The 17,153-nt window shown below is 54.8% G+C and overlaps 7 protein-coding genes across 7 annotated transcripts; 3 read left to right on the top strand and 4 right to left on the bottom strand.

Moving 5' to 3' along the window:
* Positions 1-461: 461 nt before the first annotated feature.
* C7974DRAFT_465943 (uncharacterized protein) lies at positions 462-2,501 on the bottom strand (the record flags this gene model as incomplete). The annotated part of the gene is made up of 6 exons (XM_046146308.1): positions 2,232-2,501; positions 1,499-2,167; positions 1,119-1,451; positions 1,054-1,082; positions 803-1,014; positions 462-481 (listed from the first exon to the last, which is right to left on the bottom strand). The coding sequence occupies exons 1-6, from the start codon at positions 2,289-2,291 to the stop codon at positions 462-464; spliced, it is 1,323 nt and encodes a 440-aa protein (XP_045993652.1). The 5' UTR covers positions 2,292-2,501.
* A 663-nt stretch (positions 2,502-3,164) lies between these two features.
* Positions 3,165-4,324, top strand: C7974DRAFT_442698 (uncharacterized protein; the record flags this gene model as incomplete). Its single annotated transcript, XM_046145414.1, has 3 exons — positions 3,165-3,722; positions 3,771-4,076; positions 4,124-4,324. 3 exons carry the CDS (start codon positions 3,165-3,167, stop codon positions 4,322-4,324), a joined length of 1,065 nt encoding a protein of 354 aa, XP_045993653.1.
* A 352-nt stretch (positions 4,325-4,676) lies between these two features.
* On the bottom strand, positions 4,677-6,441 carry C7974DRAFT_53419 (uncharacterized protein). The gene is made up of 2 exons (XM_046146810.1): positions 6,295-6,441; positions 4,677-6,239 (listed from the first exon to the last, which is right to left on the bottom strand). The coding sequence occupies exons 1-2, from the start codon at positions 6,402-6,404 to the stop codon at positions 4,793-4,795; spliced, it is 1,557 nt and encodes a 518-aa protein (XP_045993654.1). The 5' UTR covers positions 6,405-6,441; the 3' UTR covers positions 4,677-4,792.
* Positions 6,442-7,074: 633 nt separating this feature from the next.
* On the top strand, positions 7,075-8,463 carry C7974DRAFT_465944 (uncharacterized protein; the record flags this gene model as incomplete). The annotated part of the gene is made up of 2 exons (XM_046146309.1): positions 7,075-7,627; positions 7,678-8,463. Exons 1-2 carry the CDS (start codon positions 7,196-7,198, stop codon positions 8,461-8,463), a joined length of 1,218 nt encoding a protein of 405 aa, XP_045993655.1. The 5' UTR covers positions 7,075-7,195.
* Positions 8,464-8,603: 140 nt separating this feature from the next.
* Positions 8,604-9,623, bottom strand: C7974DRAFT_53424 (uncharacterized protein). The gene is made up of 3 exons (XM_046146811.1): positions 9,335-9,623; positions 9,144-9,285; positions 8,604-9,094 (listed from the first exon to the last, which is right to left on the bottom strand). The coding sequence occupies exons 1-3, from the start codon at positions 9,422-9,424 to the stop codon at positions 8,745-8,747; spliced, it is 582 nt and encodes a 193-aa protein (XP_045993656.1). The 5' UTR covers positions 9,425-9,623; the 3' UTR covers positions 8,604-8,744.
* A 1,821-nt stretch (positions 9,624-11,444) lies between these two features.
* On the bottom strand, positions 11,445-15,400 carry C7974DRAFT_53439 (uncharacterized protein). The gene has a single exon (XM_046146812.1). It carries the CDS (start codon positions 15,174-15,176, stop codon positions 11,580-11,582), a length of 3,597 nt encoding a protein of 1,198 aa, XP_045993657.1. The 5' UTR covers positions 15,177-15,400; the 3' UTR covers positions 11,445-11,579.
* Positions 15,401-16,095: 695 nt separating this feature from the next.
* Positions 16,096-16,773, top strand: C7974DRAFT_442705 (uncharacterized protein; the record flags this gene model as incomplete). Its single annotated transcript, XM_046145415.1, has 1 exon — positions 16,096-16,773. One exon carries the CDS (start codon positions 16,096-16,098, stop codon positions 16,735-16,737), a length of 642 nt encoding a protein of 213 aa, XP_045993658.1. The 3' UTR covers positions 16,738-16,773.
* Positions 16,774-17,153: the final 380 nt, after the last annotated feature.

Here is a 17,153-nt window from a genome sequence, read left to right on the forward strand (position 1 = left end):
GTCAATAAATGACACTACCTAGGTAGGTACGTGCCAGTTGGCGATACTGCTCAGGGTTTACAAGAGCGCCCAATCCTTCTTGCTCTCAAGCTAGTTAGTACGCGACTTAAGAACAACGTGGCATAGATGGGTGATGTGACCATGCTTTTCCTGCTTGTCAGCAAATCTATATACATCGTGTGCCACAGCGAACGGTTAAAAACTGTAGTGGTCTGATGGCCACAATCGCGGGACACCGGGAATTACTTGCCAGTCAGCAGGACCCTGTTCTGGGTTACCCTTATTCCCGCGACGATGGTACTACCAGCCGCGTGAAGACTAAGCTGATGCACTCAATGAGTTCCAACTGCTCACTGTTCTTGTGTTGATTGGCTAGCCAGCCGCTCTGGCGCTAGAGGTCCGTACAGCAGATTGCAGATCGTCGCTTAGAGTTAGTGTGGCGCGTAATGTACTTCATACAGCTAGCCTTTGTGATTTGATCCTGCAGGCAAGCAGTAGCAGTAAGAAAGTGTAAAAATAAAATTGTTGTGATGCATATCGCCGGCTATCAACCAGCAAGGTGTCAATGCCTACAGATGCTATGTCTATGCATGAAATGTGCAGACAGAGTTCAAACGTGAGTTACCAGCAATATCAAAATATAATTAAGTAGGCAAATTTTCAATAGTGTGTTAACTCGTCTATCTCAAAGATTGCTATCTATATACAATACTAGCCCGGGCTCACTTGTCGATCGAGTTACATGGTTCCTTGTGGTCCGTTCGTCTTGTTTTCGTAGGCAATAAGACAGCGTCATCCATACTAGCTAGGATCATCTTGATACAGCTTGGCAATCCAGGGTTGCTCCAGGCGGCGAACACCAGCTTCATATAATCAGGATCTGGTATCTCGCTTTGCTGCATGTACATGATAGCTGTACTAAGTGGAAATAACGCAGTGTAGGGGCCAAGTGCGCCGTTGTCCTTCCTTAGAAGCCAGGGCATAGACCGTGTTATAAGGCGGGCGAATTGTTGGCTGTGTGGGTGATTTTTGTATTATGAGAGTGTATCATACACGGGGGAGCGTAAGACACAATCAAGAGACTGATACAATAACGTTGCTGCAGTCCAGTATCTTACTGAGATCGACGCCACGTATAAGTTGGGAAACTTGATAGGAATTGGCTTCCAGGTGTCAGGTGTGTAGATCAGGTGTGAGTTTACTACAGCCCACGCGATCAAACTGCGATGCACAGTCCAACACTTCTCTGCTATAGCCAGCCTTGTTTTGTTACAACAGTCATCTGGTGGTATGTGATTGAGATTATCCAGTCCTTCGAGTATCTCCGGAAGCTCCAGAAGAATATCCACGATGGTGTCGCTTGCGGTCTTCTCTCTCCCTCGCCACGGAATTGTCTTCCAAGCCTCTTCGTTGAAAACGATATTTTTTCGAGATCGAATACCGATGACGACCTAGGACTTTGTCAGAGCGGAGACGGGAAAGTCAAAGAGTAACCTACAGCACTATATCGTGCCAGCGTGAACAGAGCATGCGCAGTCCCCTCTGTAAAAGCCTCAGCTCCTCTTGAAATGATCAAAGCGACTTCTCCGTGAGCATGACTTGTCCAATCTTGAGTCTGCGTGCACGCGCTTTCATCCGCACCATAGAGTATTTCAAAGAGACCCATTAGCCTCGTCGTTATAAGCAATGATTCAATCTGCGCCCTAGAACTTAAAAGCGTTGAATTAAGCTCACGGAGCGCTCTACCGTATAATGCTCGGCCTTTGTAGAGTATGACCTCATCATTTGATTCTTTTCCAAGTGTGACTAAGCCAAGGGCAAAGATCGTTTGACGAAGTGCCTCTTCTCGAGCATTTGAAGATGCCAGAACTTGAGATAGCTGTTTGATCAACAATGAGCCTCGCGCATCGTGGGGCGAAGGAAACAGTTTGAATACGGACTCCACGCTTTGCGTTCTGAACGCGGTTCGCGCAAGAGTGGGAAGAAGGACTTGATAAGTAGAGGCCGAAAATGCGACGAGATCCAATGTGGCACCTTGACAGTCCTTCAATCTGGCTGGAGGGGATGCAAGATACTTGCTGGTGACGAAAACGCGGTCGGGTTCGTAACCTTCACAATACACCTGACGCTGAAGACACTGACCGCAAGTGGGACGTTTTAGATCACACTGCACAAATGTCAGTCATTGAACTCTGTAAACCGACATCATGTGTATGCCGAGCTCGACTTACACCCTTCTTCCTTCTCCTGCATGTTGCACAGCCCTTGGAGCGACCTGGCACCCCGACCATTATCGCATATCGCGTAAATCTCACTTGTTTACAGAAGCGTCGGCTGCGCGAAATGGTCCATATTGAGGCACCCGTAGTTCTTTATTCCGCCCGCTGCTGCCCTGCCATGTGCACGCCTAAACCACGCTCAGGCCAACACGCAACGTAGCATTGCAGGAGAAACAGAAGTTGGTGACCCACCCAACAGACGCAGCGGTTAGTAAAGAAGAGTTGGCGCATACTGAGCTCACGGAGAAAGTTCCACCTATGACCCTGTACTCATTGCTTACAAGCGCCTTCATTCGTGCAAATCGACCAATGGGAGGCTGAGGCCCCCAGTCCGCCGCTTCGCTATTTAGGTAGCAACTAGCCATTTCAGGCTCCATCTTGCGCACCAGACAGCGTTGCTTGGACCGTCGCCGGCCAGAAGTTGCCAAGACGCACCAGATGCAATTGTAAATGCGATAACGTCCCAGGGCCAATTGTGGTACAAGTCCTACGCCAAAGTGCTTCGCGACATGGCAAATTAGTCGCGATTGCCAAGTGATAATGCGGCCCTGATATCTCGGCGCCGCATGGCTTCTCACGCCCGCCAAGTGTAAGCGCGGCAATCGTGCATGCCAATCTCAGAGTGCTACCCGCGCAAGCGATGGAACACTGCGTTAGCTTAGCTTTGCAGATGAAGACGCCGACAATTGAATTCGAAATGAAAAAGTTCTGGGCGAAGCAAAGAACATATAGATATGCCGCGTCACATCTACATCTGGGGACTCATCCTCAAGTTCGCCATCTTCATCACTGCAGACCTATCACGGTTGACCCATCGTTGCATCTGTGGTCCGTGCTTTTACCTCTACACCTTGAAAGACTATCCTCACTACCGTCGACGGCAACATGGTTGATACACCAAAGAATGCGTCCAAATGGACCACCAAGGTCTACAAACCTCTTGGTTTTACCAAAGGCTACAACTTTGTTCTATGGTTTATCTTCGCTGGTGCGCTGCTTGGCTTCACCCTTGCCCGCTTCATGTACCTAAATTTCGACCGCTATTTCTGCCCTCCCGATCCTAGCGGCGGAGGTAACTCTGCTGGTCCTGGCGAGTGCTACTACTACACGACATTCACCCGCGACAAGGTTGGCATCATCCTGCACCTTGCTAGCATTCTCCCAGCTAGTATCCTTGTTTGTTTCCAATTTACTCCTATTATCCGCTACAAGTCAATCTTGCTACACCGGATTTTTGGATACATCGCTGTCTTACTTTACGTTGTAAGTCTGGCTGGTGCGCTAATGATTGCGCATATGGCTTTTGGAGGAGGCATGGACATCCAGGTTTGGGTGGGCTTTGTTGGCATTGGTGTACTACTCTGCCTGATTGTCTCTATCGCCAACATCAAGAAGCTGCAGATCGAGGAGCATCGGGCGTGGATGCTGCGGGCCTGGTTCTACGTGAGTACATTCAGCGAACCACAAGAGGAATTTTACTTACGATCACAGGCGGGTTCCATCATCACCACTCGTCTCATCATGATCATAGCTGCAATTGTCATCTCAGGCAAGGGGCGCTATGTCGTTTGGTCTTGCGCAAATCTCGCCTACACCATCAGTCCCGATATGGATCTTGTTGCTGCATACCCTGCGTGTGCATCATTTGCAGACGGTAGTAATCTTGAGGCAGTAAGTGCTGTATTAGCAGATATGGATGGCGAGTCTGGCGCAAATGCAGGTGCAGCGCTTGACTTAAACTTTGGCATGGCATTGTGGCTTGCCACCTCATTACATGCCCTTGGTGTTGAGATCTATGTGAGTAAACTCAGAAATGGTAGGAGCATTCAGCTAACATAATCTAGCTACATCTTACCCCAAGAGAAGCTGAGCGCTTGAGAAAGATTAGCTATGTCCGACAGCTTGAAGCTGGGATGAATCACCCTGGCTCTGCTGGCTTAACAGCCGATCGACTTGGGGACGCCGAGAAATGGAGCGCTGAGGATAGGAAAGGAAGCAATGACACGGTTACGGAAAACCTCAATGTTGCAACGGAAGTAAAATGATTGATTTGGTCTACAATCTTGAAGGGATCACATAGCTTTGCGAATACACGCCCTCTTAGTCAATGAAAACTACAACATATAGCTGCTGCTTTCCATGTACTTTGGTGCCTCCCAAAACAGTCTATAAGGTCCTGTGGCAGACGGCTCATTCGATCACACACTTCTTCAGTCTATTCTACTCAAACTCAGAGCAATGCGCATCAGAGCTTGTATCTTTCAGCACATCATGCTCATGACTGGGACGTTATGTGAGCAACATCGATCGTGGTGTATGTTACACGTACATCCAGGCCAGCTGGAACAGACCTCAGAATGAGAGCGTGAAGACTTCGTCTATCGGTAGTGTTGTCGCACTGGTTGCCTGCTGCAGCTGTGCATAGTCCATTCTGCATTGAAAGTCTTGAACCCCTGTGTGCGAGCGCCATTCGAATGGTGCAGTGTACCCAAGATACGGGTTCTCTTGTCAGACTAGCTGGTTGATACATCTATACCGGTATCGTCACCGCTGTCATTCTCAGCGCTATCACTTTCGTCATTGTCCGAGTCACTGAACTCAAAGTCGCTCTCTTCAAACCATAGTGTTAATGTGCGGTTCCATGGGCTTCTCCCAGATAGGTAGTTCTCTAGACAGTACTGAACATTGTCCCACTGGTCCTCATCGGAATCTAGAGTGCTGGCCTCTCCTGTGTAATGATACACACTACACTCTCCGTAGTTGCTGCAGGGAAGCTGATCGAAATTGAGAGTCATGCGGTTGGGATGATTGCGTATAGCATCCCAAAGCTCGCGCCACTCTCCCCGGCGCCACTCAGAGCCATCAAGTCGGAGGTAGACCAGAGCAGGAGATTGAAGTAAAAAGCGTGCAAATCCGGATAGGTCGAGCCCTGTGCCCGTTGTGAGACTGCCGAGGGCTGGCAATACTGGAGGCCAATTCGGTGCCGCGGGCGGCCAGTCGAAGTAATTGCCACTACGCTGCGGAAAGAAGCTTAGTTCACGCAGACTGGAACTGCACTTGTTGAGGAGTGTTACCAGTGCAAGACCACACCGCGCACCAGCAGCAGCTTTGTGCTCACGCGACCAATTGCCCGCCTCCCGCCAGTCTGCTCCAATCGGGTCAAAGACCAGACTCTGCAGTCGGGAAAGGTTCAGCCCGTCCAACGTTTCATCGTCCGCCCATGTAAACTCCCCGTCGACGACGCACTCAATCTCCAGACGCGATACGTTGGACCGAGCGGTGGTTAAAGCTGCAATGGCTGCTCTGAATAGCGCTTCTCCCACGGGCGCATGGAGCTGCCGGCAAGCTTCATATTCATGTCCTGGGATGCCATAACCGTGGCCGTGTATCTGGAGGTCGCAGCCCCGTTTTCGCCAGTTCTGGTCTGTGCTGCTGTCAAAGTTCCAGAGTCCAATATTGAACGAATCCACATCCGGTAGCTCGGCAAGCAACCTGGACCACGCGCGGTCTATCTGTTTTGTCTCGAACATTTCCCGAGTTCGTCGTGCATGCTGCATGTAGCGCTCGTAGCCAGTTGCGACTTCGCCTTTGGTGAAAGGCATGGCCCCATCTGTGTGCTTCTCGACGAAACTAACCAACCCTAATTCTTTGATCTCTTGCCTTCCCAATGCGGATGAGTCGTTGACCGAGAATTTCTCATCAAATATCTCTTCAGCTCGGGGAGACCAAATGATGTGCTGGAATTTGCCTTCGGTCATGGTCCAGGTATACTTTGAGGGTACCATTGTGATAGCTTTGACATAAGGTTTCATAGATGACAGATCAAGCAATTCGGCAACTTTCACTTGCTCTGGCGACGCCTCGATCCGGATGTGTTGAAAGATATCCGCTAGAAGCGCCGGAAGATAGGCATACTGCCTGCAGGCTAGACGGAGTGATTTGAGTGTAGCGAAGTCGATTCTGGGCGTGGGTGTTAGAAGTCTTAGATCCGACTATCTGCGTAGTGACAGCTTACATATTTCGCTCATACGTGTCCGCTACATAGTGTTGTTGTTCCAGAATTTGTATCAGAAGCTCAGTGGGAAGCCTAGTGAAGGCAGGCGAGGTATTCGTCGACCCAACCATCACGCGATATGATAAGCTTGCTGGCCGTGGCAGGTGAACGAGATTTGTGTAGACGTGGAAGGATCGATAGGCAACCGCGCTAGCACGTTTGTGTATGCAACGCCCGCAGTCACGCAACGCCCAGCAACCACCCTGCTGATGAATGTTACAGGAAAGACCATGGATTTAGTCGGAGCACCACGACTTAGCTGCCCAGTCGAGACCGCACTCAAAAGATATTTGAATCACGGGGCTAGAACAATGGTCAAGTGGTGAGCCTCTTGCTGCTTGATGTGCCTGGCGCCTTCGAGAATGTCTCACACGTACGCTTGCTCTATGACTTGAAAGAGAGGCGAGTACGCACTGGATACGGCGCCTTTCTTGAGATGATTTGACAGTTCTGAAGTGTGGTATGGAGCAGAGTGTAAGAGAAGAAGCGACAAGGTCCAAATGGATACTTATATAGCTACGAACACAGGAACTCGCATTTTTGAGTTCATGTGTGGTTGGGCAGCATGGGAATTTGTGCGAATGCGACATGCATTTGAGAATCTCGGTTTTGATGTATGCAGATGACGCATGACTCGAGTGTCATTGGTGCAGTAGGGCAAGTCTACCCCTCCCTGAGTCAGGAATCGATAAGCTTTTCGACACAACCCCACCAAATCCATTGACACTTTTTTTACGACCACGGATATACATACCTACATTCCGCGCATTTGACGCTCCCGCGCAATTTCCACGCGCCAAACACACCTCAAATCTCTTTTCTCCCCACGATCTCCCGTGCAGAAAGCACACCACCCCCCAAAATGCCGCCCCCAAAAGACCTCGAAAAGCTCATCTCCCTAACGCAAACCACGCAAACGCTACTCACCCACTTCCAAACCTCGCTGACCGCGCCACCCGCCTCCTCCGCCTCGCCAACAACAACAACTATAACCTCCATCCCCCCAGCCGACCTCCCAACCGGCACCCTCCCCGCCCTGCGCGCCGCAACCACCCTCCTCAAATCCCACACCACCACGCTCTCCCTGCTCCTCCTGACCCCACCGCTCACGCCCAGCGCCCTGATCGCGAAAATCACAGACGTCACGTCCGGCCCGCTCTCGGGCATGGTGGCCGCGGCGTCCCACGTGCCCGCGGCAGGTGCGCGCGACGAGCTGGGCGCCGTGCTGCGCGCCGAGGTGCGCGCGCAGGTCAAGCGGCTGGTGGGCGCGTGGGGCGAGGTGCTGGGCGTGGTGGTGCAGATGGCGGGGCGCGGGGGGTGGGGCGCGACGGCGGGGTGAGCGAGGGCGAGCGGAAGGGCGTGTTGGAGCGGACGGGGGTGGTGTGGGATGTGTGCGATGAGGTGCTGAGGTTGTGCGACGGCGGGGTGGTGGAGTTGGTGCTTGGGAAGGCGAGGCAGTTGCGGGCGGTGTTGTTGGATGCGGTGGAGGAGCTGAAGGAGTGGGGGGAGGATGTTGCGGATGAGGATGAGGAGGAGGATAAGGCTGAGGGGAGTGGGGACGAGGGTGATGGGTTTGGAGACGAGGATGATTTCTTTGGCGCGGAGAATAAGATTGGCAAGGACGATGTCGAGTTGAAGGCGCTGCTGGATCGGAGTGTTAAGAAGCTTAAGATGGTGGGGATTATGTACCAGGCTGTGGGCAAGAGGAGGCTGAATACTTTCCCTGTGGCGGTGCACAGCGCGATGCCGGCATCGACAGCCGCGGCGAGTGGCAAGGCTACGAGCGCGAACAGCAAGGCCACGAGCGGCAACAGCAAGCCCACGAGCCCGCCCACCAACCCCAAAAACCCACCCCCCAACACCCCTCCAACCCCGACCGCCACCACCTTACAACCCCCCACCGACCGCCTAGACACCCTCATGCGCCTCCTGACCACCATCCCCTCGAGCGCCGACGACCTCGCGAGCGCGTTCTACGAGCTCTCGGAGGAAGACGCGGCCGCCGCGCTGGCGAAAGTGTGCGACGAGGCGAAGAGCGCGGTGACGCTTGTGCGGACGAGTTGGGACGGGGGCGAGGACGAGTTTACGGTGTGGGCGGGGAAGTGGGTTGGGGCGCTGGATGCGGCGTGAGTGAGTGGATACAGTGGTGCTTTGTGGGTGGGTGGATTCGAGTATTGCATTTAGGTTCATTTGGATGTATTCACGGGAGTGTGGGTTCACCTACCCGGCTGAGGGAGCACTGTCGGGCACAAGCATGGTACGATGGGTTGGGTGGGTATTACAAGGTGTATTCAGTCTGGTATGTGTATGTATTTGTACAACGCAGCACCTCCGCATTAGCACGGGCCAGGCGCCAGCCATGGAATTCCTCGGTGCTTTCTTCATCCATCGTTACTCCATTCCGTCAACACTTAAAAGAGAGCGGCGAACATGCCGAGGGCAACGGCACCGAGGCCAACAGCGTTGGCAGCGGCACCACCGGTGCTCTGGGCGGGGCCAGACGAGGTGGCGGAGGCAGCGCGCGAGGTGGCCGATGCGATGATCGAGGAGGCGGCAGACCTGGCAGAGGAGGCAACAGACGCGGCCGAAGAGGCGGCGGAGCTGGCAGCAGAGGCAGCAGAGGACACCGCGGAGCTGGCAGCGGCGGAAGCAGAGCTTACGGCGCCGGTCGCAGAAGCGCCAGCTGAGGTGGCGAGGGAAGCAGGGACGGAGACGGAGACACCGGCAGCGGAGCAGACGCCAGCGAGCGCAGCAGCGACACCTGGGGATTGATTAGCATGTAGAGCGTGGAGATATGCGAGAGAACATACGGGGAACCTCATCGGCCGAGCAGCGGGATGGGAGGCACTGTTCGAGCGAGCTGGTGATGGCGGCCTGGCCGGTGGTGCACTGGCAGGTCACGTCGGTGACACCGCAGCCTGAGCCGGGGATGGCAGCGACAAGACAGGCAACCTGGGACGGGTCAGCAAGAGCAATCGATTGGTGTTCAGCAAAAACTTACAGCGCAGTCAGGGACAGCCGACAGGTCAGGGGCCTGAGCAGAGACGACGGCGAGCGAAGTCGCGAACGCAGCGATGGTGGAGAAACGCATATTGAATGGTTAAGATTGGTATGTGATCGTGTCAAACGAGAGTGTAGGTTTGGCGAAAATATTAAAGATACGAGATATCAATCGGTTCAGCACGAATAACTCCCACATCGAGGACATGGCGCACGTTTTGTACCTGCTTCTGTGCCGAGGCGTGACACCCGCAAAAAGCAAGTCTAGTTGCACCGCAGCACCGTCGACACACGGTCCCACGCATCGAAAAGCTCCAGGCTATCGAAATAGGCATTGCAGGACTGTGCAATTATCGAATTGGGTTTCACGGAACTGCGGACCGAGCTCTTCGGTGGGTGTCCGCTGCTGAACACTCGTCCAAAGTTTGGACCGCCACTCGCTAGTGGCGTTAGTCCGCCTGCGGATCTGTAGTCTGGCCGTACCGTAGCTCAAATGCGGGGGAGAGAGCGAGCTTCAAAACCGAGGCCGAGATTGCGGAGAAAGCACGTTGTCTGGGTGTCCGAATGTTCTGGACGATCGGAACCTCGCGCTTCTTTGTTTGTGAGAATCGGGCGAGAAAAGAAGGGAAAACTTGGTGAGGCTGCATCGGGACGTTGTAAGATTTGCTGTGTTACTTGACAGGCGCTAACCGAATCATGCGTGCACTTATCTCGAGTAGCAGAGTGCGCTCTCAAGTTTGAACAAACCTTAACTCGAATCGCCTCCTCTTGCATCAATGGCCCAAGGTGCGCTGGGTGGCCTCTGCCTTTCCGCCACTGAGGAGCCCCGTTGCCATGCGTGACAGCATCTGTGCAGGTTTGTTGGATGCCAACACACGGCCCCGAGACGATGCAGCACAGAGGATCGGGAACCGGATATGCCCATCCCTTGTTATGTGCCAGAACTTGGTGCTGCTAGAACAAAGAGTGCATGACGTGCATCGTCATTGGCCCAGACAACGGGCACCACGAACACAGCATCTCCGTCCAAGCTGCGTCTCCGTTCAAGCTGCATCGCCATCCGGAAGTCCATTTTTGCGAGGCAGTGCCAATGCAATATTTCGAGATGACTCTTTTCAATATTGCGTCTGCGGCCTGCCTGAATTGCAAGCGCCTACAAAGCTAAAGTCGTGTTGTTGAAGATGGGATGGGATGGGCCCCACATGCCGTCTGACTGCCGGTTGCTGAAACGTGCACCCGCGTCAGCCTGCAGATCAGGGGCTGTTTTCGCCTCAGATTCTCGTGATCCAGCCCTGCAGCTGCATGCTGCAGTCCGCACGTAACCTGTCACGACGATGCTTTTTCCGGCGATTCAGCTTGAAAGGAATGCTTGAGCTGAAGGGACGATTCACATGTCAGTTGCCAGCTGGTACTGCTGCCCTCTAGTGGGCGCTATCATCGGCCGGCTCTGTTTCTTTGGTTCCGGGTGTTGTGGCTGATTTGGACCAGTGTGGGTACTGAGAGATCTCATCGTCTATTCGTTCTGGCCCACGGGTGGGATTCTGCTGTGGGCCTTCTGTGTAAACTTTACGCTTGTGCGTTACGCTTTAATGGGCTCCCGCACCATACAGTAGTAGCGAAGACCGACCGGCGAACGTGTGGAGCTCTGGCGCAGGGTCCAGGGGCGTTCTGTGTATTCAGTAGGTATGCATAAGAGCACGAGTAAGTCTACGCTGTCTGTCGAGTAAGTTGGCATACCATTGGATCTAGCCAAGTGTAACTCGGAAGAAAAGAAGTTGACATCGATGAAGGTGTGAATTGGTTGCGGCGCAACATGCAGATTTGTGTTGACATGGCAGAGTAGCTGCCAGAGATGCTCGACTAGTGGTACAGCAGTTGCCCTTCCGAATGTATGACTATGAAAGTAAAGCCTGCGGGTCCATTTACACCGTGTCCAGCCCGGTGTCGGTCCCGATCTCATGTATGAAGACTCCATGTTATCCCGAACGACCCTATCTTTGACCGATGAAATGACTGAGAACACTAAACAGGACAGACCGTGAGGTATATTGCAGTAGGAAAGAAAACGAAAGCCAGGCCGTCAATGCAGGCGACAACTATAATTTAGACAAAAGACAAAAGGTGAAAGACCAGAAATTCGGACTGGAAAGGTCTAAATTCTTGGAAGCAGTGTAAATGGGCCATGCGAATAAAAGCAGGCAGAAGTGGCTTGTCCGGTACATGAGCAGTGTCAGATGTACCAGCAATTAGAACATAGCACCGTCCATTTTTTGCTGAGCCATGTGTTGCTGGTTCATCGGACGGGGAGCGGCGTTGTTGCGACCAAGGAAGCCGGTAGGAGGCATGGCTGGGACAGCTCCAGTCTGACCTTGCGTCATGCCGTAGAGGCTCCGGCTCTCACTTGAGCTCTTCCTCAGCCTGTTTCTAGGCTGTGGGATTTGGCTGGTCCCGTCGTGAGAGTTGGTGCGTGGAGTATCAGCGAAGGGCGCTCTTGGAGCATCGAAATCCGCGTGGCTTGTCGGTCCATCAGTAGACTTGTCGCTGTCAGAGCGGCCAAACCCGAAGCGGCGCCTCATCGGATTGATCGGTGGAACGGGCGGTGGTGCATACGGCTCGGAGCCATTTTTCAGTGACGCTCCAGCAGGTAGGCTGACCGTGTCGATGACAGATGTGGTGGACAAGAAGACTGGCTCCGAAATCTCCGACTTGGCAATTGACTTCTTGCGCAGCACACCCTGTCTAATGTTTGGCTGACCAATGGCTGCATTGAAAGCAGCGGCATTCGGTGTTGTGGGGTTGGAGGCAGGGGGAGTGGGGGTGGCCGAAAAGGGAGGCACTGGTGAACCTTGAGGTTGGTAAGCGTGCATATTCGGGCTAGTCAAGCCACCAGGGGAAGGTCTTGGCGAGATCGGGAGGCCCGGCGAGTACTTTTGGTGAGGTAAGCCGGAAGGAACTGGGAGCGGAGGATGGGGCGTGTTCGTCTGGATCGGGTGCAAATGCTTCGACTCGAAGTAGCTGTTGCTGCGAGACCGAGTACGGCCTTGGCTCTCAACGGACGGACGGTTAGCTGGCAGGGGGTAGGTGTTGTCAATCTCCGGCTGACCAGGACGACTGAGTGAGCGGCCAGATGAGGTACCAGAACCCGAGCGCTCACGAGTGGAACTCCTGCTCATCATGGGAGGCGAACGACCTACCGGCCGTCCCACTCTGCTGCTATCAGTTCCAGATCGTTGTCTGCCTCCAACCTCACGCTGCGATTCTTGGTCATTCTGCTGGCCCAGACGAGACGACTTGGACTTCAGAGTGGGCATCTCGGCCTTCCAGTGTTCACCAATGAAAGATCCTACCAGCGAGGTAGTGCTAGCATTGCCTGATCCCGAGCCCAAGTTGGCCTTTCGCAGACCCTTGTGGGGCATGTCTGCCTGTTGTCTCTCAACAATCGCGAAGGACTCTCGGCTGGACTTTGCGCGAAGCATGTTTAGGGCGTTCTTCAAGCCTCCAGCAGAGCCAGGGGCCGGACTCGTAGATCGACCCTCCGCCCGGGCGCGGAGATTCTCTTGGATAACGCGCTGGCGCTGAGCAAGATCGCGCTGGAAAGCCTCGTGCTCTGCTTCCGTCTCGTTGCTAGCAATACGTTCGTGGTTCCTTCGGGTGTCCCACTGTTGGCCCAGACCGGCGTTGGTGCGCTGTCCATCGACGGGACTGCCCGAGCTGAAACTACCGCGAGACGGGTTGTCAAGGTCGTCCAGATCCCAAGGGTTTGAGTGGCTGTAAGTGGAAGGCGCAGGTGTAGCCGAATCCGAGCTTCGCTGACGTGGCTGGAGTCCCATGCCCTGAGTTTGAATAGCTAGGCCGACAGGCGCAGGCGAATAATAGTCAGTTTCGCCGTAGTTGGAAGATAGGTTACTGTCGCTACGAAGATGTTGACGGATCATACCACTCAGCCCTCCGTTGTTTGGTCCCAGTGTAGGTGAATCCAATTCTCTGTCCGCGATGTGATCAGGTTTTGGGGAGACGCCGAGAGGCAGCATCGGGCTGGAGACTTGTGAGACTACCTGTGGAACATGCTCTTCCGAAACTTCACGAGACCGCATAGCGGGATGCTCGAAGATAGAAGGTGCAGGGCCCGTTGCGACGGGTAGGTTCTCGAAACGACGCGTAGTGTCTGTGGTGCGAGCGGTCGTAGGCCTAGTTTGAGCTGGCTCTTCTTCATCGCTGGATTCTGGGGCGGCCAAGAAGGCAGCAGGAGTTCGCTCGGCTGGTGATTTCTGCCGAGGTTGCGACATTGCAGGCATGAATGGAGATTGGTTCGCATTGGCAGCGGCCTTCATGCGGTTTGCAGCAGCCTGGAAAGCGGAGATGCCCGCCGCGGCTTGGTTCGCATCACCAGAGGAAGCAGACGATTCTGACCTCTGACGGCCAATGCTTTCAGACCGCTTTCGCTTCTCCTCCTCTGCACGCTCGCGAAGGGTGGGCTTCCTAGGGGGCGACTTTTCGCTCTTGGGCACAGGCTCCATGACGGGGGCTGGAAACCCGGGCACCTCCTGAGCTCCTTCGCGATCGACCCGCATCTGACGCAGACGCTCCGCGTATTGTTGCTCGCTGAAGGCTTCCTTAGGCTTGTTGAACGCACCCATAGCAGTAGCCTTGCCGCGATCACCTTGCTGGAGAGCAGATGTCAGAGGCAGCTTGTCGCCGACATCACTGGTGACTGGGCTGCCTGGCGGAGGCGACTGTGACTGAGATACAACGGGACTAGAGGCGCCGCTGGAAAGCTGAGAGTTCTTCCGGGCCATACCAGGGTGTACCACTGCGTTTGGACTGTCCGAGCGAAACATGGGGCCCCGGTGGAAACGGTCATTCAAACTTGTCGCAGATCGTGCTTGAGAGAGTGGAATCGGAGGAGTTGAACGCCCGGTTGGCGCCCGCGCTCGCTGGATCGAGTTCAGTCTGTTCATAGCTGATGACTGCTGCTCCTGGATGTGCTGATCGAGACCTTGATCGTAAAGTCTTCGCGGCTTGGGCATGGAGCGGTTCGCGTCAGCGGTTGGAAAAGGTCCTGCAGAAGGGGGCAGGACTGGCGAAGTGACAGGGGCATCGCCAGCGCCCTGAGACGTTATCGACGTGGCGGCCGTCGATGTGCGGGTGTTCTCAGGGCCAGAGGTCGTGGATGACGCGGTTTCTCTCTTTCGACTGAGAGCCGTCGGACTGGATGGCTCCGAATTCAGTTCGTTCCGTGACTCGGCCTCCAGTCGTAACCGTTCCTTCTCTTCTGCTCGTATGCGTTGGTAGGCTGACATGCTGACCTCATCGTCGTATATGGACGATCCCAGGTTCCTCAGGGTGGTGTTGTTGGAAACGAAGATATTCTGACGGCCACCAAACAGCACATTGCCCTCAACAGGCCTCGCTCGGGTCATCACGCTGCCGCCAGATGGATCTCCCGTCCTGTCGCTGTCAAACGAGCTTTTACGCTGGGCGGACAAGGGTGGTCGAACGGAACTACTGAGAGACGAGACTTCGGCAATATCGGACAGCCCACCGGGGGCAAAGCCAAACTCATGCAGGCGAGACGACCGCTTCGGTGCAAGGACGCTGTCGTCGCTGGCCTTGCCCAGCATCGAGCTGGGATCATCCTGCTCTCTCAACATGCTGAAACGCGTGGACAAGCCAGGCAAGATCAGACTTGTTCGGAAGTCATCTGTGCTTGGCAAGACCGATCCTAGATCAAAGTTTGGCTTGGGCTCCTCCACCTGAGCCTTCTTCCCCTTCTTCCCCTTCTTCGTGCTGGAGGCATCGTCGTCGACGGTCTTGTCCTTCTTCCTACTCAAGAAACCCATCATGGGCGCGAGAAGTGTCCGGACCAGTGAGCTGGGTCAAAAGCGGACAGGACGTGACTCGATAGGTCTATCCTGGAGAGACGCAGGTGCGACTCAAGGCAGGGATCTTACGGAAGTGTGCGGCTGCGCGCAGTGTTGTACGGTAGCACAGTGGCTGACAGTGGTTTACAGAAGGAGCGATGTTCAGACAACGCTGGTGAACGGAAGGCGGGGTCGACGAAAGAAGCCTCTGCTGGGACTGTGTTAGTGGCATGCTCTGTATGCGTCTTGGATGCACAGTGAAGAAGTTTATGTACACATGAGACTTTGACATACCAAGGTCTCCACAACTGTGCGTCGTCAGCACGCTGGGTTGCGGGCAGCGACTGCCGATGATAGAAGACGCAGCGAGCGCTCGCTGCAGGTAATGGCAGAGCTGGAGGCAGGGCGAAACGGGCGGCGCAGTGAATTTAGAGTCTGTTTGGCCCGGAATGCATGCGAGGTCCTGGTCCTGGTCGGGTGGCGTCTTCCACGGCAGGTCACAAAGAGCTTCTTCTCAAGGCGTCGCGGCGGCGGCAGAGCGTCTAAACAGTAGATTATTGCGGCGGTTGCAATTAAGGAGCGTATACAGCTGGAGGTAACGGCGAAGGAGTGTGGGCACGCGCACTGCGGTGTTTGGCAGAAGAAAGGAATGTGCAGCAGATCTGCCGGCCAGAAAGACGGCAGCGACCTTGAAGGAGCGTGGGCTGCATACGCCGGGCCTGGGGGAGTGACAAGCACTTGGACTGGGTACAAGGATCAATTTCCACTAGGCTTCATTTCCGCACGCATGGGCGCATCTGCGACACGTCCAGCGCAGACGTGCCGCGCGGGCCAGATGCCGGCGTCGGTTCCCTGCCCACTGCGGCGACAGGCATCCTGATCGAGCACGCCTGGCGGCCTCATGGCTCTCGTGGCCCTCATCAGCCCAAACCTACGCCGCCAGGGGATGCTCGCTGATGCGCGCTGGTGGACGCGACAGGAAAAAGAAACGGGGACTAGCGCCGGTAGCGCCTGCCACCGTCGCGCGTGTGCATTCCGTTTTGCTAGCACAACAAACAGAGGCCTCACCACTCGCCCGCGACTCAGGCTGCGGTGCGCCGTCTTGACGCGCCATCCTGACTCTCGAGGGGCTGGGACGACAGCGGCGGCGACTGTGACAACGGCGAAGCCACCTGCACGCCGTGACGCGTGGTGCAGCGAAACATCTGCAGCCAATCAGTGCGCGTGCTCCCCTGAAACGAAGCAGGGCCCTGCAGCCCCTCCCGCAGCTTGCCCGATCTGCAGGTGGTCATCAAAGCATCAAAGCCCCGACTTGCTTGTTGCGTTGCTTGTTGCATTGCCAAACAAACAACACCCACTGCGCCCGCCGCCGCCGGCAATGATTCATCATTCGCACTGCGAGGAATGCGGGGAGGCGACTCTTGATGTCCACGTCAAACGCCCACTGCTCCACGGGTACCTGAAGCCGCTAGTCTCACAAGCGAACGAATCACCCGTGAACCGTTGCCCTGGAGCTGTTGGCTGCCACAGCCTCCTGGCCTAACCGCCGCCCGTTGTCTTGCATCTCTCCTTTCCTGTGCAACGTCGAGTCTGTAGGCAGCCCGACCGAGTATGAATTGCGCACCAACCAGTCGACCGAGTGTATTACCGCTGATCACCAATAAACGCTGGGAGCCGCAACAAGTCACTGCGACTGCACCTGATCTCCCACAAGTACGCCGCTGCTCATTTCCGCACCTATATGGTCAGCATCCTGGCACCGACACAGTTTCTGTCCCTGCTGCGTTGCAGCTCAACACTGCGTGCGTCAAATCACATCGAGTTTTGCCGTCTTCTGCGCTGCACCTTCATCATCTTAATGGTACGACATGTGGGGCAAGCTGAAGCGTACTCAACGGATTGGCAGTTGGACACCGCTGCAGCAGATATAGAGTAGAATTCGGTCCTGACAGCAATCCT

The sequence above is a fragment of the Boeremia exigua genome (genome assembly GCF_020726555.1).
Source record: "Boeremia exigua strain MPI-SDFR-AT-0100 chromosome Unknown C7974scaffold_11, whole genome shotgun sequence".
NCBI lineage: Eukaryota > Fungi > Ascomycota > Dothideomycetes > Pleosporales > Didymellaceae > Boeremia > Boeremia exigua.

Coding starts and splice junctions, on each gene's coding strand:
- C7974DRAFT_53419 (XM_046146810.1), bottom strand. CDS start 6,404: ATGGTTGGGTCGACGAATACCTCGCCTGCCTTCACTAGGCTTCCCACT. Junction 6,240..6,294: donor GACACGTATGAGCGAAATAT/GTAAGCTGTCAC, acceptor ACCCACGCCCAG/AATCGACTTCGCTACACTCA.
- C7974DRAFT_53424 (XM_046146811.1), bottom strand. CDS start 9,424: ATGCGTTTCTCCACCATCGCTGCGTTCGCGACTTCGCTCGCCGTCGTC. Junction 9,286..9,334: donor CGGCTGTCCCTGACTGCGCT/GTAAGTTTTTGC, acceptor GACCCGTCCCAG/GTTGCCTGTCTTGTCGCTGC. Junction 9,095..9,143: donor CTCGGCCGATGAGGTTCCCC/GTATGTTCTCTC, acceptor ATCAATCCCCAG/GTGTCGCTGCTGCGCTCGCT.
- C7974DRAFT_53439 (XM_046146812.1), bottom strand. CDS start 15,176: ATGATGGGTTTCTTGAGTAGGAAGAAGGACAAGACCGTCGACGACGAT.